The 18,808-nt window shown below is 43.3% G+C and overlaps 2 protein-coding genes across 2 annotated transcripts; one reads left to right on the top strand and one right to left on the bottom strand.

Moving 5' to 3' along the window:
* Positions 9,250 to 11,993, top strand: LOC8070786 (exocyst complex component EXO70B1). The gene has a single exon (XM_021464006.1). The coding sequence runs from the start codon at positions 9,605 to 9,607 to the stop codon at positions 11,705 to 11,707; it is 2,103 nt and encodes a 700-aa protein (XP_021319681.1). The 5' UTR covers positions 9,250 to 9,604; the 3' UTR covers positions 11,708 to 11,993.
* On the bottom strand, positions 14,072 to 17,775 carry LOC110436331 (SNF1-related protein kinase regulatory subunit gamma-1). Its single transcript, XM_021463132.1, has 6 exons — positions 17,272 to 17,775; positions 15,863 to 16,035; positions 15,520 to 15,726; positions 15,160 to 15,435; positions 14,827 to 14,990; positions 14,072 to 14,641 (listed from the first exon to the last, which is right to left on the bottom strand). The coding sequence occupies exons 1-6, from the start codon at positions 17,423 to 17,425 to the stop codon at positions 14,344 to 14,346; spliced, it is 1,272 nt and encodes a 423-aa protein (XP_021318807.1). The 5' UTR covers positions 17,426 to 17,775; the 3' UTR covers positions 14,072 to 14,343.

Raw genomic sequence — 18,808 nt, 5'->3', positions numbered from 1 at the left:
TTTAATTACTAATTAAGGGTTTAATGATATTTTATCCAAACATTATCCAAATGCCACCAAATTTTGTGTGAAGCCAGGGAATAATATTCAAAGGTTCCTCACAATTTTTGGATATACCCATAAATTATTAAAATTCGTGGAAGTTTTATTTGCTAATTAAAATAAGCAATTTTTATATACATGCAAACTACTAGAAAATAGAACCTAATATTTTTCCTGTGTTCTATTCATTTTATGGAACCTATACAAAAATTTCCATGATTTTTGAATCAGTACATGATTTAATATGAAAAATCAAACATCAAGCATTTTACATCCAAAAAGAAAAGGGACAACAACACTGTGCTACTGCGGCCGGCCCGTTTAGCCTCGGCCCAAGCCAGCCCACGTGCGCGCTGCTCCCCTCCTCTCTCTCTGAAGGTCGCTGACGGGGAGGTCCCACCCGTCAGCTCCTTCTCCCTCACATGCGGCGGCTCGGCCGCGACTCCGGCCGCCGCCGGCGGGGTTTCAGCCCACTCTAAGGTGCGCAACGGCTCCGCCTCAGCCTCGCGATCCTATGGCCATCACCCAAACGTGCTCTACTCTCTCCCTTCCATCTCGGCCACGTGAATGGCGGGCGGCCGCCATAGCCGACCATAGACCGGCCACTAGGGCTCGGTAGAGCGCAAACGAGCAAGTCAGGGAGGTTCGGGAAGAATCAGGGAGCATGGTGCTCACATCACCACGGCGGGAGAAGCAACGGAATGCTTTGGCGATGGTGGCAGTGTCGTCGGGCGGGTGCTCCGGGCTTAACGACGTCGTTCCGGTGATCCTGCTCGCGTCTAGGGAAAAAAGAGAAGGCGCATGAGTTACAAGGCAACATGGCGAAGCTCCAACGTCTCTCACCTCGACTCAAAACCTTTCGGAATGGCCTGGCCACGATGAAGCTCCCACGGCGGCGCTCTGTCGCCGGCGAAGAGGAAGACAACGAACTCCGGTGCTCTGGTGCGAAAGAGAAAGGAAGGATGGGTTCGGGAGATGCGCGAGGAGGCAACAAATATGGGTCCACGGTGAATTTGGATATGGATCAACGGTTATGGCGAATTTTGGAGTTGGAAGAGATGGTGCCCTTCGGTGCTCCGGTGGCAAAACGGCATCGGTAAGCGCAAGAGAGGGGGACACGTCGCGCTCCACTTCGCCAGCAGCTGCTTCACTTTGCCATGGACTCGACCCCGCGCTTGGACGAGGTAAAACGGTGGCTCGCGCGCTGGCAAACGCCGACCAAAGCTCGGCTGTCCACCGCCATGAACAGAGACAGAAACATACCCACCCCTTTCCCCATCTGCCCTTTCTCAAATTTCAAAATTACTCTGAATTTTTGAATAGAAGATGAAAATATGCCAAAATATCAAATGCTCAGAATAAAGTTCTGAACATCTTTTATTTTTGCAACATATACAAAATATGCTTAGATTTTGAATTAGGGTTTGAAAACCAAAAAGAGGCTTTAAGGGGCAAAACTGTATTTTCAAAATTACTTTTGATTTTGTAGGAAAACTTGAAAAATGTTATACATCAAAGTTTACCCTTATCACAAATGGAGCAACTTTGCCTTAAGAAGCATAACCAAATTCTTTTTAGATTTTGAACTAAGCAAAAAGGAACCAAATATGATTTTTAAATTATTTAAATTATTTACTTGAATTTCAACCAAGTTTGGAATTATAACTCAATGATGACTTGACACATGTTCAAAATTCACCTTTGAGACATAATACCAAGGTTTGGTCCAAAATTCAATTATTGAATAAGAAAATTACCAAAGTACCCTTTTGACCATAAAAACACTAATCACATAACATAACAGCATAACTAGGGTTTTAAACTTAAACACACCTTATCCACTAAGCACAAGCATGAAAAATTAAACTTGTTTCTAGTGAATGCATATTCAGGTTATCAACTTAGATGAAATGCCAGCGCATATGATGACATGTCAGATTTTAGTCTTGCTTAACACCAGAGTGTTACACTTGCTCACCAACGTACGGCTCACCGTCTATACTCGGCCATCAATCAACAACATGCATTCCAATGGACAATCATACACAAAGCAAACAAGCTATAATTAGAACAATACACCAACAGTGGTAAAACAAATATAAAAGTTTATAAAAATATTCTACGCAGCGCTACGATCACACAAACGTAAAGTTCATGAATTTTCTAAGATTTCCTATAGAAGAATAATTAATTAAATACTACTATAAAATTAAAAGGTTTCAAAACAGTGAAATAAAAATACCACTAACACGTAGAGCTCATTAATATGAATCTAACGAAATTTGAATGGACCAAATCGGAGTAAAAATGAGCATGTTATAAGCAATTTATTAAATCTGGTGGCCAAACTGTAAATAGTGAAAACACATTTCTGAACTTAAACCGAGTTGTTTATGTTTTTAAAAGATAGAAAACGTATTTCTCAAGGGCGCCAAGGGACGGCGGGTTGATTCAAGTAAAGAGTAGGGGCTCTTTAGCGAAAGTGGCGGCCAAAACAGTATCTTCTGTTGTAGAGCGTTGATCCGTGATCCGACGGTGGCGATTCGATTTGGGCACTGTGCTGGCCGACGGCGGCCAGAACAGTGGCGCCTGCGGCGGTGCCATGGACAGGACATTGCCGCAGTCACGGTTTACACGTTCCCGAGTGTCAAACACCAAAAGAAACTCACCAAAACGCGGAGGAGCTTACTGCAGACTCACGAGGATGTTTTGCTCGAGCAGGGAATGGACAGGGATGACCCACGATGGTGGTGACTTGACTCAAGGCTCGGCGAGATCTGGTTTGAGTCCAAACGGTGGCTAGGGCTCGGGTTAAACGGCTTGAGCGCAAAAGGGAACCCGCGGGGTGGAGAAGGAGCTTTATAGGGTGTCCCAAGCGTGATAAGAGGCAACAAATCCTGCCCGGGCCAGGATAGGCATGTCGTGTTTCTTTCGGTGGGAGTCCGGCTTGGCTACAACTCGAAGAAGAAGGGGATGGAAGCGCTGACATGCGGGCCCGGGATGTCAGGACCGCAGGGGAGAAAAGGGGAGGGCGCACGCTGCTTGGGCCTTGGCCTGCTTGGCTGGGCCGGTTAATTAGTTGGGCTGCGGGGGAAGAAAAGAAGGAGGGCCAGGGGGTTGGCTTGGGCCGAGCGCGGGGGGAGGTGGGCCTCGGCCACTGGCCTAGGCCGAGGGCAGTTAAGTTTTCTTCCTTTTTCTTTTTACTTTTCCAAAACATTTTCTAAAAGAGCTTTTGAGCATAAATAATCTCCAACCAAAAACAATCAACACAAAAATCAAATATGCTCCAGCATGTATGCACAACATGTTCCTAACCTTAGGATAGATTTTATTTTCCACAAAAAATATTTAAATGCTAAATTACATGTTCACAAAATACTTAAATAAATCCAATTAAATCCTATTAATTCAAAATCAAATTTTGGGTGTTACACACACCTCTTAGTTCAAGAATCAAACTAGACAGCTTGTATAATTATGATTCAAGAAAACAGTTTAAACTAAGCACCATGCCTAATTCTAAAGGTGTATGAAAATACTCCAAACCTTAAGGATATTATAGCAAACAAAGGTAACATGAAAGTTTATAGAGTGTTATTCAAATGGAGATGAAAGAACATGATTAACAAATTGAATAAAGGTAGAGACATTCCCCCAAGCTGGAATTTTGCAAAGTAAATGTAAGCTTGAGTGAATGTAATTCAAAATTGCATAATAATTGGTTAGTGATACTTGGTGCTGCCATTATTAATTTTCTCACTTCAGACCTGAAATGGTTAGTGACAAGAATATTCACAGGAATGTTTTGGCAATTATATTTCTATGCTAAAGGTGCAAGGTTAATTCATTTTTTAAGAGTGGTTATTTTAAAACACAAAGTTGTTCTTAGGAAACCTTCTGAAATTATTATAATTCGAGTTGGTGAGGTAGTTCCCTCTAGAACATTAGCCTTTGTGCACCTATATCTAGATTACAATGAGATCTATAATATTTATGATAAACATATGCATCCACAACCACCCTTTTAATGATTTTATGAATAGGTAGAATAAGAGGGTTGAGGATCTCGTGTGTGATAATATTAGAGACTAATTGATCTAGGAGATTTCTCATATGAGCAAGAGTCTGATAGGGTGTTTAATGAAATAATTCACATGCTCGACAATATGATCTCCCTTTACAAACTCCAAGGGTGTCTCTTCATGGTTGTCTATAGGAAATAAGTTTTCCTCTATTATTTCATGCCTATGACATTTATTAGATATTTTATTTTCTAGGATTTCCCATGAATTGATGTCCCTAAGGTTGGTCTCGTCTAAATCTTTCTCTAAATTTGGGTGAGTTTTGTTTATCAAAGAAATTGATTTAAGCTCAACATTTGAATTTAGACCAAGTTTAGATGCTAGTGCTAAAACTTTATCTTCTTCCATCCATTCTTTGATAATAGCATATGTATTTCTAATATGTTCTACGCGTTCTTGCTATTGTCGTTGCTCTTATTGAGTATTTCTATAATTTTTAGGACTGGTAAGTACAAAAGTACCTCAGAACGCAGCTCCGGGCGAGGAAACTGAATCCAGAAGAATATAGCCACGAAGAAGCGCTGACAGGCTGGAACTCCTCTAGAATCTCTACTCCTCTACTCAATCTCTCTAATCACTAAACAAGACTAGATCTAGAAGAACTAGTCTCTCCTAATTGCTACATCTAGATGAACTAGAACTAGATCAACTAGAGGGACCCTAACCCTAATTATGTAGAGAATATGAAGCACCAGGGTGTAGAAATGCCTCTTGCAGGGGCCTTGGGGCGTCATTATATAGGCCGAGGTGGAGTAGGAGGCAAGGAACCGCCACATCATCGATCCACGTCTTCATCTTGCGTGCACCATCGGATCAAACCGACTTAAAATCAACATAGGGATACTCTGCTTGGCTTCCAAGGAGGCGTAGGGGGAAGACTCCAGAAGGCGGTGGCCAGCGGATGACCTAGGGCATCGATCGGCCCCAGGGTGGGGTCGGCCGGCCCCACCTGGGCTCCTCTGCGGGCCTCGTTCCTTCGGGTGTCTTCTAGACTCTTCCTGAGTCCAATGACGATGTTTTCTGTCGCAGATAAGTTTCGTGGTAATTATGCACTATAATCTCCTCTTTTATGCTTTTTCTAGAATAATCTCTAGAAAATGTAGAATCACCAAAACTCGTGGAAATTATCAGTTAAAATCCTTGACTAGTGTGTATTCCTGTGTCCTTCCATGTCTAAAGTTCTAATAATATTGACGTGATCGACCGTCAACACCATTGAATCTACATTGTGACAACAATGGGGCAATTGCACAAGCTAAGGAGCCTAGGAATCACCAAAAGAACAAACATGTGATGTGGAAGTTTCACCTCATTCGGGAGTTCACTAGGTGAGGTGAAATTAAGATGTGTAAGATACATACGGATTTGAATATTGCAGATCCTTTGACAAAGGCTCTTCCACAGTCTAAGCATGAGGCACACTTGAGGTCTATGAGTATTAGATATCTTAGAGACTAACTCTAGTGCAAGTGGGAGACTATTGGGAATATGCCCTGAGGTAATCATAGAGATGATGATACTACGATTGTATCCATGACATATATTATGAGTTCGATAAATATCCATTATAGACAAACTTGTATCGATTGACAATTATATGAATTATTTGTGAAACTCTTTTACTTGTATGGTTATTCTAAAGTTGTCCCTGATCAGAGTTTGTGTTAGGACACACGTGAATATTAGATTATCACATGTATTAGTTCATGACTATGTTTCACAAGACATAGACATAGAGATGTCAAACTAATAATGTGGTCACATGTATGACATGGGGCTGGACAGACCCAACCTGAGATGTTCTTATTATCTCTTTATGCATCATGTACGCTATGTCCTTAGACCTGAGATTGTTATAAAGGTGGTTTTCGGGTTTGTCGGGAAACATGCTGTGAGACATAGATAATCAAGATAGAACTTGCCCCTCTCTATGTGAGAGAGATATCACTGGATCACTCAAATGATTGGATCAACAAATGCATGGCCATGCTTGGGTTAAGTGTTAACCCACTAGTTTGACCAAATATCGTGTGGCAAGGGAATAACATGTATGTGTTTGTAGTGGTTCATCTGGTATGATCTTTGCATGCATATAGGAGTTGTCACACCTTGCTAGAGGCCGCTGTCTACTATTGGGCAAGTAGAAGTACTCAGCTCATGTCTATATGTACGTGAACCCCATAGGGTCGCACACTTAAGGGGCTGGAAGCCTAATTTGGGTTGGACTCAAATTAGATAGGCTTAGGGTTTTTTTAATTGGGCCTCCAACTCGGGGCTGATTAGGGGACGCCTATAAAAAAGAGGGTAGGGCGGCTAGGGTTGACACATGTCACTTTGGCAGCCGCCACTGCTCACCCATGCTCACGCCTATTGCTCCTCATAGACCTAGTAGTTTGGAGGCGCGACGCTTCTTTCCTATACGTGTGGGATACCTCGGAGGTGCTGCATCTAGAGCACAAGGATGAACTGCGCGAGAGAGATTAACGTGGTGGATGACCACGCAACTGCATAACACTGCTATTACGCGCATGACTACACCGAGTCGCTTTCGCTGCACCTGCGCGTCTAGTCGTAATCCCGTGATCTATAACTAGCAGTTGATCCTGGTTTATGAGGTTAAAATTTTTTATTTTCTAGCTAGCGTAGTGTCCTCATAATCCATCATACAGGTGGGGTGGAGACTTGTCGACGTGAGGAGGGGTGGAGAAGGGACGGTGGAGGATGGTGGGGCAAGGCGTGGCAGAGGAGGAGGTGAATGACAGGATGAGTGAGGGGAGGATGAAAACGATAACATGAAAATAAAATAGAGAGATGTAGGTAATAAATAAAGTAAATGTAAAAAGAGATAATGGTATTATATACATTTTATTTTTTTATGTACCATGAAAAATTGCTTAGCCAAACGTTTTACTAATATAAGCTTTAGGTCCACCTAGGGGTGAAAGTGGTGTGGATAATTCTCCGAACTGATCCGATCCGAATCCGAATTTTGAGAATATGGAGAAGAACTTTTAACATCTGTGCGGATACGGATACTCCGAATCCGATTATCTGCGGATACGGGGTAGGATATGGAATATGTAAAATCCGGCGGATATGGATTATCCACAAATTTTATGCGGATTATCCGATGTTTAAAATAGGATATCCGAAGGTTTCTCTTCCAAGACTAAAGAATTTAGAATTTTAAAAAGTTTGTTAGTTGAGGACTTTTATTTTATGATGTTGTTGTTTAATGTTCTAATTTTTAAATTAAGAAATTTGCTAGATACTATTATTTATTGGCTAATAACTTATTATTTTTTTGGTGAAGATATCATGTTAAGTGTTAATTATTAGTGTGAGAGCGGCAACATGGAATGGAATGCAATGCAAGATTATTATCTATTGCCTATTCTTGTTCTGTACTAAATAAATTCTTCACAAGCATATAATTCTCTATGTATGCATATGTTATTCGACTATTAAAATCCGTCTCTGATCCGTTTCCGCTCCATATCCGTACCAGTTCCGACTACCGAAAAAAACCGTATCCACATCCACATCCGTACATTATCCGCTCCGCACCGAATCCGACAAAGAAAAGCGGATTAGGATATAGGAATGGCATTATCCGCACCGATCCGATCGGTTTTCATCCCTAGGTCCACCATTAGAGCCGTTTACGAAGCCGAAGCTTAAAATTGCTTGACCAATAGTACTAATTAGAGGCAGCTTGAGCTGCCGGTGCACCGTGCACATGGACTTTTTTTTTTAAAACTATGCACATGGACCTTAGGCCTGGTTTAGTTCGCAAAAATTTTTAAGATTCTTCGTCACATCGAATCTTTGGTCGCATGTATGGAGCATTAAATATAGACGAAAATAAAAACTAACTGCACAGTTTACCTGTAATTTGTGAGATGAATCTTTTGAGCCTAGCTACTCCGTGATTAGACAATGTTTATCAAATAAAAACGAAATGCTACAGTACCCAAAAACAAATTGGCTCCATACGTTTGCTTTCCAGAGTATGGTTACATGGCTTGCGAGATCCGGAACTTGCTCCGATAAACAACACAACACTCATTGCTGTCTGCCAGTGCCACGCAGTGCTGCGAGCCTATGAACGTGTGCTATGCCAACGCGTTGAGAAGACTGAGTGATTGGAACTTTTTTTATTTTTCCAGAGGTGTTTGTTCTCATTGACTACGTAACATTTGGTATTTGATACTAATTAATTAAAAATATTAAATATAGATTAATTATAAAACTAATTGCACGGAGACTAATTTGCAAAACAAATCTATTAAATCTAATTAGTATATAATTAACAAATGCGATGTCCCCGTCCACGGTTGCGAGATGCCAAGATGTCTCGTTCGGGACGAGCACAAGATGTATTTGGTTTAAAGAATAAGGTGATTTATTATCTTCTCACTTCTCACTTTTTTATTTGGTTTATGGAATATAATAAATTGATCTATTATCACCTATTCTTTGTAAGCAAATAATTAGTATATACATACATGAGAAATAGATTAATTTCACCAAAATTTTGAGATAAACTCGTGATGACTCCACGAAGCAAACACATTGTGTCCTAGCCATTGCGGTTGCAGGGCAAGAGATGATGTATTGATGTTGGGTCCCTAATCATCGTGTCTTTTTGTGTTGGGCTTGTGATTGGTGCCCGGATTATTGAAAGTAGCAGGTGGAGAAAAGGCTGTAATGCTGACGGCGATCAGGCGATGGCACGATCTCATCTGGGGCTCAGACAAGCCCATGATGTGGCAAATTCGATTCGCTTGAATTGAATAGCCTCACCGGGATAGAAAAAGAAAGATTTGCCTCGCGTCATCGACCCATCTATCCATCCATCAAGCATCTTGAACTGAACTTTGGCATGCCCATGAGGCTTTTGCGTTGTCATCAGGTGAGTTCAGTTCAAGCGACGGAGACAATGCACACGTCCGATTTTACAGGAATTTTCTTTCAGAAGTAACAATTCGATTTCCTTGTGGGTTTGGATGGAGCGAGACCCCCGTTCCAACCTATCCGCTGGAAGTTACACGAATCCATTTGCGCATAAATAAAACAGTAAAGATTTTCCAAAATGTCAATGTTCTAGATGATGGTGTTTGGATTGGATTGGAGCAAGAACCCCTCGATCCATTGACCATTTGGGGTTGGGGTGGGCATCTCCCATCCGATCCAATCGAATAAACAGCAGCAGGCCAGCCGGCAGCAACACAGCTTGCCCCATTTGTTGCCATTGTTGGCGACTGCCGTCGTCTGCTTCCAACAATCTCTTCTCCATCTCCTCAGCCTCAATCCGCCCGACCCGCTCCGCTCCTCCTTCATTTACTCCACCACCAGTCCACCACCAGCAGCAGTCCGTTTTCACCGTGCCCTTCCACTCATCACCAGCCGCCGCCGGCACCAGGCCCAAGCCGTTGCGGCGCTCCCAAACCCTAGCTCGCCTGCCGCCGCCGTAGGCGATGTCGTCCCCTTCGTCGCCCCCGCCGCAGAGGCGGGAAGCGGGGGAGGGCGGCGAGCTTCCCGTCCCCGTGCCCGCCGCCGTCGTCGGCGACGACAAGGTCCTGGCGGCGGCGCAGCACATCGTCAAGTCGCTCGCCACGTCCAAGAACGCCGCCGACGACATGATCCGCATCCTCTCCGGCTTCGACCACCGCCTCTCCTCCATCACCTCTGACCTCTTCCCGTCCCCGTCCCCCGCCGCCACCTCCGACCCAGAGCCAGAGCCCCCCGGTGGTGAGCAGGAACCCTCCTCCAACTCCTCCTCCACCTCCTCCTCGCTCGCGGATTTCGACGCCGCCGAGCAGCTCATCCACCTCTGGGACACCACCCCGGAGGCGCTCGTCTTCGAGGCTCCCGAGGACGACGCCGCGCACTACCTCGCCGCCGTCGACGTCGCCGTCGACCACCTCTCCACCCCCGCCGTCTCCGGCCGCGCTGGGGTCGCCGTGCAGCTCGCCATGTCGCGCCTCGAGGACGAGCTCCGCCACCTCATGCTCCGCCACTCGGTGCCGCTCGACGCCAGCGGCCTCTACTGCTCGCTCCGCCGCCTCTCCCTCGGCTCCATGGACGACCTCGACACCTCCTCCGAGTTCGATCCCACCACCCCACACAGCCAGGACGGCGGCGGAGGGCCGGATACTGCCCGCAGCGCCAGCATCGCAGGGAACAACCCCTTCGAGGACCAGGTGTTCGATCTCGTGCGCCCGGAGGCCGTCGATGAGATACGCGCCATTGCTGACCGGATGGTGCACGCAGGGTATGGCAGTGAGCTCGCGCAGGTGTACTGCGCCATCCGCCGTGACCTGCTTGATGAGTGTCTCACCGTGCTCGGTGTGGAGCGGCTCAGTATCGATGAGGTGCAGCGCATCGAGTGGAAGCAGCTGAATGACAAGATGAAGAAGTGGGTGCATGGGGTCAAGACAGTTGTTCGCTCCCTGCTGACTGGGGAGCGGCGGCTCTGTGACCTGGTGCTTGCTGCATCCGATGAGCTCCGGGATGAGTGCTTTGTGGAGTCCACCAAGGGTTGCATCATGCAGATCCGTAACTTTGGGGATGCTGTCGCTGTGTGCACTCGCTCGCCGGAGAAACTTTCCCGGATTCTTGACATGTATGAGGCGCTTGCTGAGGTGATCCCTGAGCTAAAGGAGCTGTTCTTTGGGAGCTATGGGGACGATGTCATCCATGATTTGGAGGGGGTTCTTGAAAGGCTTGGTGACGCAGTCAAGGGTACCCTGCTTGAGTTTGGAAAGGTCCTACAGCAGGAGTCGTCGCGGCGGCCAATGATGGCCGGTGAGATCCACCCAATGACACGTTATGTGATGAACTATCTTAGGTTGTTGGTCGTTTACAGTGACACACTTGACACACTTTTGGATGACAGTGGTGCTGGAGATGTAGATCATAATATTTTACATAATGGCACCGATGAGGATCAGGAGTATCTGAAGAGTTTGACCCCACTTGGACGCCGTTTAGTCAAACTGATATCTTACTTGGAGGCAAATCTTGATGAAAAATCTAAACTTTATGAGGACGGAGCGCTGCAGTGCATATTTTCCATGAACAACACACTCTACATTGTACAAAAGGTTAAGGATTCTGAGCTCGGAAGGATTTTAGGTGATCACTGGATACGGAGACGCCGTGGCAAGATTCGGCAAAATTCAAAGAGCTACCTTAGGGTTTCATGGACCAAAGTTCTGTCTTACTTGAAGGATGATGGACATGGCAGCAGTGGGAGTGGAAGTTTTGGCAGCAGTGGAAATTCAAGCTCTAGGATCAAAGAAAAATTTAAGAATTTCAACTTGGCCTTTGAGGAGATATACAGGAGCCAAACACTTTGGAAGGTGCCAGATCCTCAACTCCGAGAAGAACTCAAGATTTCTATATCTGAAAATGTGATTCCAGCTTATCGTGCTTTTACTGGAAGATATGGCAGTCTAGTTGATAGTGGAAGGAATACTGGAAAATACATAAAGTACACTCCAGAGGATTTGGAGAATCACCTGTCTGATCTATTTGAAGGGTCACTAGGGTCTGCCAACCATTCCAGGAGAAGATGATAATTTCTTATGATGGGATTTGGCTACAGGTATGCTTTTGGTACAAGGGACACCATATCACCAAACTGCTGTAGTGAACGTATTGAATTGGTGTTGGTACCATTTCGCAATGTAATTCAAAATAGGACCCCTTTGTTTTGCAATCAATATATGTGTAATACTAAATGATGTACATGTTCTTTTTTTTTTCTCAGTATATTCTTATATTTGCTTGTTTGATTGTCTGAGGCTCGAGTCCAAGATATCTCGATTTTACATTATCGAACATGTTACAAGTGTTCAGTTTTGGACTCATATTGCAAAAGACTGGGAATGTTTGGTCCAGAAATACGATGGGGATTTTGAGATTGCAAGCTTCCTTTGGAATTATGATGAAATAAACCAGCCTCCTATAGAATCCTTGAAATATGGACTGCAGTTTGGACCAAATATATACGGAGTATCTGTTTGATGAGTAATGTTTAATAAATAAGATAAACTTTATCAGTTTGCTATATGATTGGCAGCAATCCTTCTCTTATAGAATCCTTGAAATATGGACTGCAGTTTGGACCAAATATATACGGAGTATCTGTTTGATGAGTAATGTTTAATAAATAAGAAAAACTTTATCAGTTTGCTAAATGATTGGCAGCAATCCTTTTATGTTTTCTTTATATGGTATCCTTTTATGCTTGAACCCAAGTTCTGCTCCCTTTGCATCTTTCCATACGTTGGTCACATTGTTCTGTCAGTTGTTGTATTTTCTTTTTATATAGTGTTTTGTAGGAGTATTGAAAATGGTAAGTCCTGAGGTACTGGGAATGTTAGAGCCTGTTTGGTTTGAGGCCATACTTCGCCACGCGCTCCTGTGGCGAGCCGAAGTTGCGGCGGCCAAATGGACCGCCTAAGCTGTGGCGAGTTTTGTTGCAACATTCAGGTGAAAATGTGGTGGCGAGCCTAAAGTTTTTAATGAACCGAACACATGTGTTAGAACTGTGGCTGCCTCATCTTAGTTGTGGCGCACAACAGCGGCCAACCAAACGTCCCCTTAATGCTGTTAGGGAATCATGCCTTTTTCAGTGTTTCAAGACAGAAGAAAGAAAAGATGGATGCTCCAAACGTTCCTTATGAATATAGTGCAAGATGAAGTGAATGTAATTTATGTAAATGAGCAAGTTACTGCCCATCAGAAATGTAACATGCCTTTTCTGTTCAGCTATTTGCTTTAGCTGTTCTCTTCCACATAATGATGATCATGAGCATGTACCAACTCAAATAAGGACGTTTTGATCGTTAGCATAGTTTCTGACTTGGTTTCTCCATGTAAATACACATCAACAATGAATTTATCTTCTAGCCATACCTATCAAGTACGATGTACCTGATTGGAGCCAAAATTTAGTTGCCCAAATCAAAGGAAGCTAAGTTTGGCAAAAAATTTGATTTGCTTCCAAAACTTGCGTCACTCATTTGGCTTACCAAATGTTTGGCAAAAAAATTTTGTCCTACTTGCCAAATCTTTATGAGGTAAATTTTGGTAGCAAACCAAGTGGGCCGTCATGCTTAATTTTTGTGCAAAATAGGCCGTCATGCTTCCAAGAGAACAAATGAAGACTGAGTTGTGAGTTCTCTTGCATTCCACATCTTGTTTGAAGCATGTAGTTTGAGCACCAACAGTGCAAGTTTAATCTTCTCTATTTGGCTATGACTTGAATGTGTACGGTTTGTGACCTGATTACACACAGTTCATCAAGTTCACTAAACCAACGACACTTTGTCAGCTTATTGATTCTCATTTCTTTTAAGGATTCAGATATTTCTAGAGTAGAGTTGTATTTGAGAACTGAGATGATAAACTGACTGCAACCGTATGCTGAGTGTACACTGATACCGAACTGAAATTTTTCAGAAGCTACATTTGTAGGTTACCTCGTTATGCTGCAAAGGTGACAAAAATATATGGATGTACTCTTCTGCAGCACGAGGATATTTTTGGTGACCCTATGAGATGTAGGCTTGTTTAGATCCAAAATTTTTTTGATTTTGATACTGTAACACTTTCGTTTTTATTTGACAAATATTGTCCAATCATGGAGTAACTAGACTTGAAAAATTCGTCTCGTGATTTACAGATAAACTGTATAATTAGTTATTTTTTTATCTATATTTAATGTTCCATGCATGTTCCGCAAGATTCAATGTGATAGAAAATCTTGTAAAGTTTTGGTGCATCTAAACAAGGCCGTAGTAGACTCTACCAGCTGGAATGATGGAAGTTACCCAGGTATATGACAACGAAAGAGTCTGACCCCAAGGTTAAGAACAAGATAAAATACATCTTCTCCCTCAGAATTTTGCTTTGCAGCATGACAAAGCCAAATCTAGTGAACCACATCTTTAGCAAGAAGGAAGACATTCAACAATGTCATCATGAGAACATGAAAAGAAACTCAGGTAAGTTCCCAAATTATTCAATGTACAACATTGCCATCCATCCTTAGAGCATTAGTTCTTTTCTCCATGTAGGCAATGGTCAGTTTACCTGAGAACTAAGAAGGCTGTGAAAAGGAATATACTACAAGCAACCTTCAGAAGAATAGCTCAAAATGTACATTTGCACAGATACATCAGTGTGATTGGACCGTGAAGTTGTGTCATACAGTGCTGTTTGCAGGCAGGGGAACAACACCATCAAAGAAATCCCCAAAGTAATGGCGCGGCTCATGCACCAGTTTGGAGATTATGTCCCTCAAGGTGATGACTCCCTCGGTGTTCCCTTTGTCATCTACAACGTAGATCCTGTGGATCTTCTCAGAGTCCAGCTTCAGTATGATGTCCTTAATTGTATCATCCTTTTTGCAAGTGATTACATCATGCAGCAATGGTGAGGCCTCACACTGCTCCTGGAGATGGTGTCGAACAGCACTAAGGAAATCCTTTGTCGTGATTGACCTGTGTTACATTCAAAAGCTCAAAGGGATTCATATATAGCAATACTAGTTGCAGTGATCTTCCTAGTTCCTACAATGCAGTTTAAAAGTGGATTTGGCATGATGTGCAATAACAGCAGAAATCTTTTTGTATTGTTTGCCAATCACAAGAAAGCCTACCGACAAGGATGAACTAGGATTACAAACCTGTGCTCTTTGTATATCTTGGGAGCGGTTAAAAGATACTGGACATCTCTGATGCTAATATTACCAATTGCTTTTGCTCCACTTGTGTCCATGACTGGCAGGCCACCAACTCCCTTTTCCCTCATCAGTTGGAAAGCTTTCAGAACTGGCTGATCTTCGTTTACCTGGAAAAGAGTAGGCCACATCAATCAGCATGACTTTGACGAAATCGATCTTTCTTTAGCTATTGATAACTTGAACTTGAGTCTTTTATGAATTTATTAGAAAGGAAAAAACTGAGTGAAAATTTCTAACTAGATTTCCAATGGACAAACGGAGGTCATTCAGAGGTACCTTGACAAGTTTTGATGGTTTCATGATAGGAAGCCCCAGCTCAGAGAGTTTCTTAGTTCCCCAGCTCTCAAACCAGGAGAGCCCAACACACTCTGCAAGCATGTGTACGACAGAGGATTGTGTGATAATGTTCTCAATCTTATCTCCTCCCACTTCTACAACTGGCAGGCTCTTCATTCTGTACTTGGATAGAAGCAGCAACATGGTAAGGAATGTGTCAGATGTCTGCAGTGCAAGAAATGGTGCCCAGCGGAAGCTCCCTGAGATATCGCCAACCTACATAGGCACAACTTATGTCAAGGATTGGTCCTCACTACAAGTCAATGTAACTGTTTTAAATATGGAGCAAAAGAAGTTCACCTTTGTATTCTTGTAGAACTCAGAGGAAGTTAGGGTTTCAAAAAAGCTCCCACCAACTGACGCTGCTTCATCTGATTCAGAATCAGTAGCAGTTTCTACCCGGCCAGATGATGTCCTACTGAATGTGAATGAGCCCAGCCTAGAAACTAGATTGGAGACAGGTGATCCTGCTCCCGAACCAACTGTCCCATTAACCGCAGCATCAGACTGTTCCATGGCAGAAGAAGCAATCCATTTCAGAAGGATGAGTGGGGTGAAAAATATCAAATGTATAGTCCATAGTGTAAAAAGGAAGTTTCTGTCATATTATTGGGAGCACTTCAATACAATCGAGGTTACAAACCTGACTGAGCAACCACATGGCAATACCAGCAAATTCCACAATGCCGATGTATTTGTCCATCCAACTAGCGTCTTCTGGAGCCTCAACATTTCTTATAGGTGCACTCAAGATTTTGTTTTTGGATAATATTTCTACAGTTTCAGCAAGACTTGCATCTGAAGGAATCTCAATGACTGCATGACAATAATCACGTTTTACCTTTAGAACTGGAAATTATCGTGTGCATCATTTAAATCATTGATGTGAACAAAGAGCACAGGTTATGAGGAACTTCTAGGAAAGATACTTAGGTATTCCAGTATCCTAATCAGATATCCACTTGTAGCACAAGACGGAAATTTAAATCCAATAGTTCTAATCTTTTAGTTTTGATGGTTTTGACTCGAGAATCCAAAAATATGTCTGAAAATATACAGAAGAGGATGTATGATATAACAGCAGGTTCAAGGATGAATGCACTTTCTAAATGAAAGACAAAAGATTTTTGCTCTATGACAACCAATGACATGCTTTTGGAAGTAATATAGATTGCATATGTACTGGCCGTTCAATTTTGCAGACTTAGACTTCTGTTTGGACCCATCGATAGATTATGCTGACTTATCTTCTATGTTTAGCCAATTCACCGTACTATTCCCCAGATAAGATAGCAAGTTCACTCACAACTAAGACAAAATATGGTAATCCGGGAACCTCACTGTTCGAGAAGATGCCTCTTGCAATCATGGCAGTTGATAGTTATCCACATCAACCCGCACAGTGACACACATCATGATGACAAAGAAAGTGCTCCACGGCTCTTGCTTAGTTGGTCAAGAGATGAAAACGACCCCTCAACCGATCCAACATATGTACTCAGAGAAATCGTGTGACACTACCACTATTAAGAACAGTTCAACAAGGTCCGTGCATTTGGTTCAAAGAAAACATGCCCACTGAGCTGATCATAAGAGGCAAGGGCAAGAGGGAAGACTTGCACTGGATCGCCCTTTGAAAAAGAAAAGAAAAGATGATGAGAGGACTGAAAAAAAAAATACATGTCCGCTCCCTGAAATGACAGCAACGGCAACATGGCACGGACTGGCTATGTTGGAGCGGATCAGCAGCAGCACAGCGACAGATGAGCACGGGGCTCCTGCCAACACCAGCAGAGCTACAATACAGACACAAATGCAATTGACACTGGAAGAAGAGAGCTGTCGGACTGAATCCAACAGCACACGAACTCTGATCTGACGCTGAAATGAAATCAGAGGTTTGCGTTCCGCTGCATCAAGCCGATTTATTTTTATTTCGGTTGAACACGCATCACACGGCATCAAAGACCGGATACAGATTAGCAGCGACCAGTACAGGACGCAAGGGAGAGAGAGGCAAAAGTGGCCGACTGATAAACAAGATAGCATCACCTTGCGACGGGTGTGTGCGCGGGAAGGACGCGACGGGGATGTCCTCGAAGCAGGAGTTGAGCTTCTCCGACGGCGACAGCTGCGGCTCCGCCACCTCCCAGAGGTCCTCCACGCGGTGGCCGATCTCCGCCTCGGGGCTCCGCGGGCTCTCCATCTCCTCCAACTCCGAACCCCGTGTCTCTCCTCTCCTCCTCTTCTCCCTTGAGCCCTCTGAACCCTTCCAAGAGTCTCTCTATGCCCCGGCCCTCTCTCTCTTGCTAGCGCTTGCGAGTTGCAAGTGCTGCTGCTCTGCTCCCGCCTAGTAGTAGGCTGCCGCTCCTGTGATTATTTCTGTGGATTATAGCTACGAGAACCCAATCGCGAGCACGCGCGCGCTGCCAATGACGACGCGGAGCAAGCCGCTGGTGCTGCTACTAAAATACCGCCCGCCGCCTTGCTTTGCTTTGCTTGGGCCGCAGTGGGAGTCTGCAGCTCTGCGCTTGTCCGCGTCAATGGAAGGGGGGACGAACCGGCGGAAGGTGTGGTCCACATGTCAGTGAAAGGATGCACATGACGGGGAGAGTGTACTGCTGCTGGTTTCGCCAACAGTACTACTACTGCTGAAGAAAACCGCTGCGGCACCAAGTACACGAAGATGGGGGGATCGGACGACGGAATGGGACGACGTGGCATCTACAATGTTCCGAGGGTTAAAAAAAAAAATTCACTGCTGCACGCCGTTACAAAAGGGAGTTTTAACTACCGTCTCCAGCAACGGTGACCCAAAATATAAGATTTATTTGTCCGTTTAAAGTCTTATTTAGTTCACTCAAAAACCAAAATTTTTCAAGATTTTCCGTCATATCAAATTTTGCGACATATCACACATGCATAAAGCATTAAATATAGTAAAAAATAAAAACTAATTATATACTTTGTCTGTAGATCACAAGATGAATCTTTTAAGCCCAGTTAGTCTGTAATTGGACAATATTTGCCACAAACAAACGAAAGTACTATAGTACTCCGAACCAAAAAATTTTAGAAACTAAACAAGACCTAAGTAGTGCTATAGGTACTTTTTATCTTCTACCTAAAAGATAACCTTTTCTATAAATGAGTCTTTGAAAGAGAGAATAGTTATATTTAAGTTATGTTTGTTCTGACATCCAAAATAAATTTTCTATATAAATATTGTGTTGAAGGCTATAAATATTATGTTAAAACCTATTTTAGATTTAAGTATCGCAATCGGTCTCGTGTTGTTGGAGATAGCATAACCCACTGCAAATATTGGGACTTTCTTTTTTTACGTCGAAAGCTAGCATAAAAACAAATTAACTCAAATTTTAATATTAAAAAATTTAATGAACTCTACACGCCTATGTCAGTCTGTGAGACATTTTGGTACTTTTGTTCATTTGGTTGACAAGTTATGACAGAAAATATTGTTGGCTGATTTATTATAAAAAAAATTACTGTTGAATGGCACAGATTTAGCTGCTTAAGCGAACAATATCTGAGGTGAGATGGACCAGGGTGGGGCATGTGGGCCATT

The sequence above is a fragment of the Sorghum bicolor genome, chromosome 6 (assembly GCF_000003195.3).
Source record: "Sorghum bicolor cultivar BTx623 chromosome 6, Sorghum_bicolor_NCBIv3, whole genome shotgun sequence".
Taxonomy (NCBI): domain Eukaryota; kingdom Viridiplantae; phylum Streptophyta; class Magnoliopsida; order Poales; family Poaceae; genus Sorghum; species Sorghum bicolor.
This window is presented reverse-complemented; position numbering and strand designations above follow the sequence as displayed.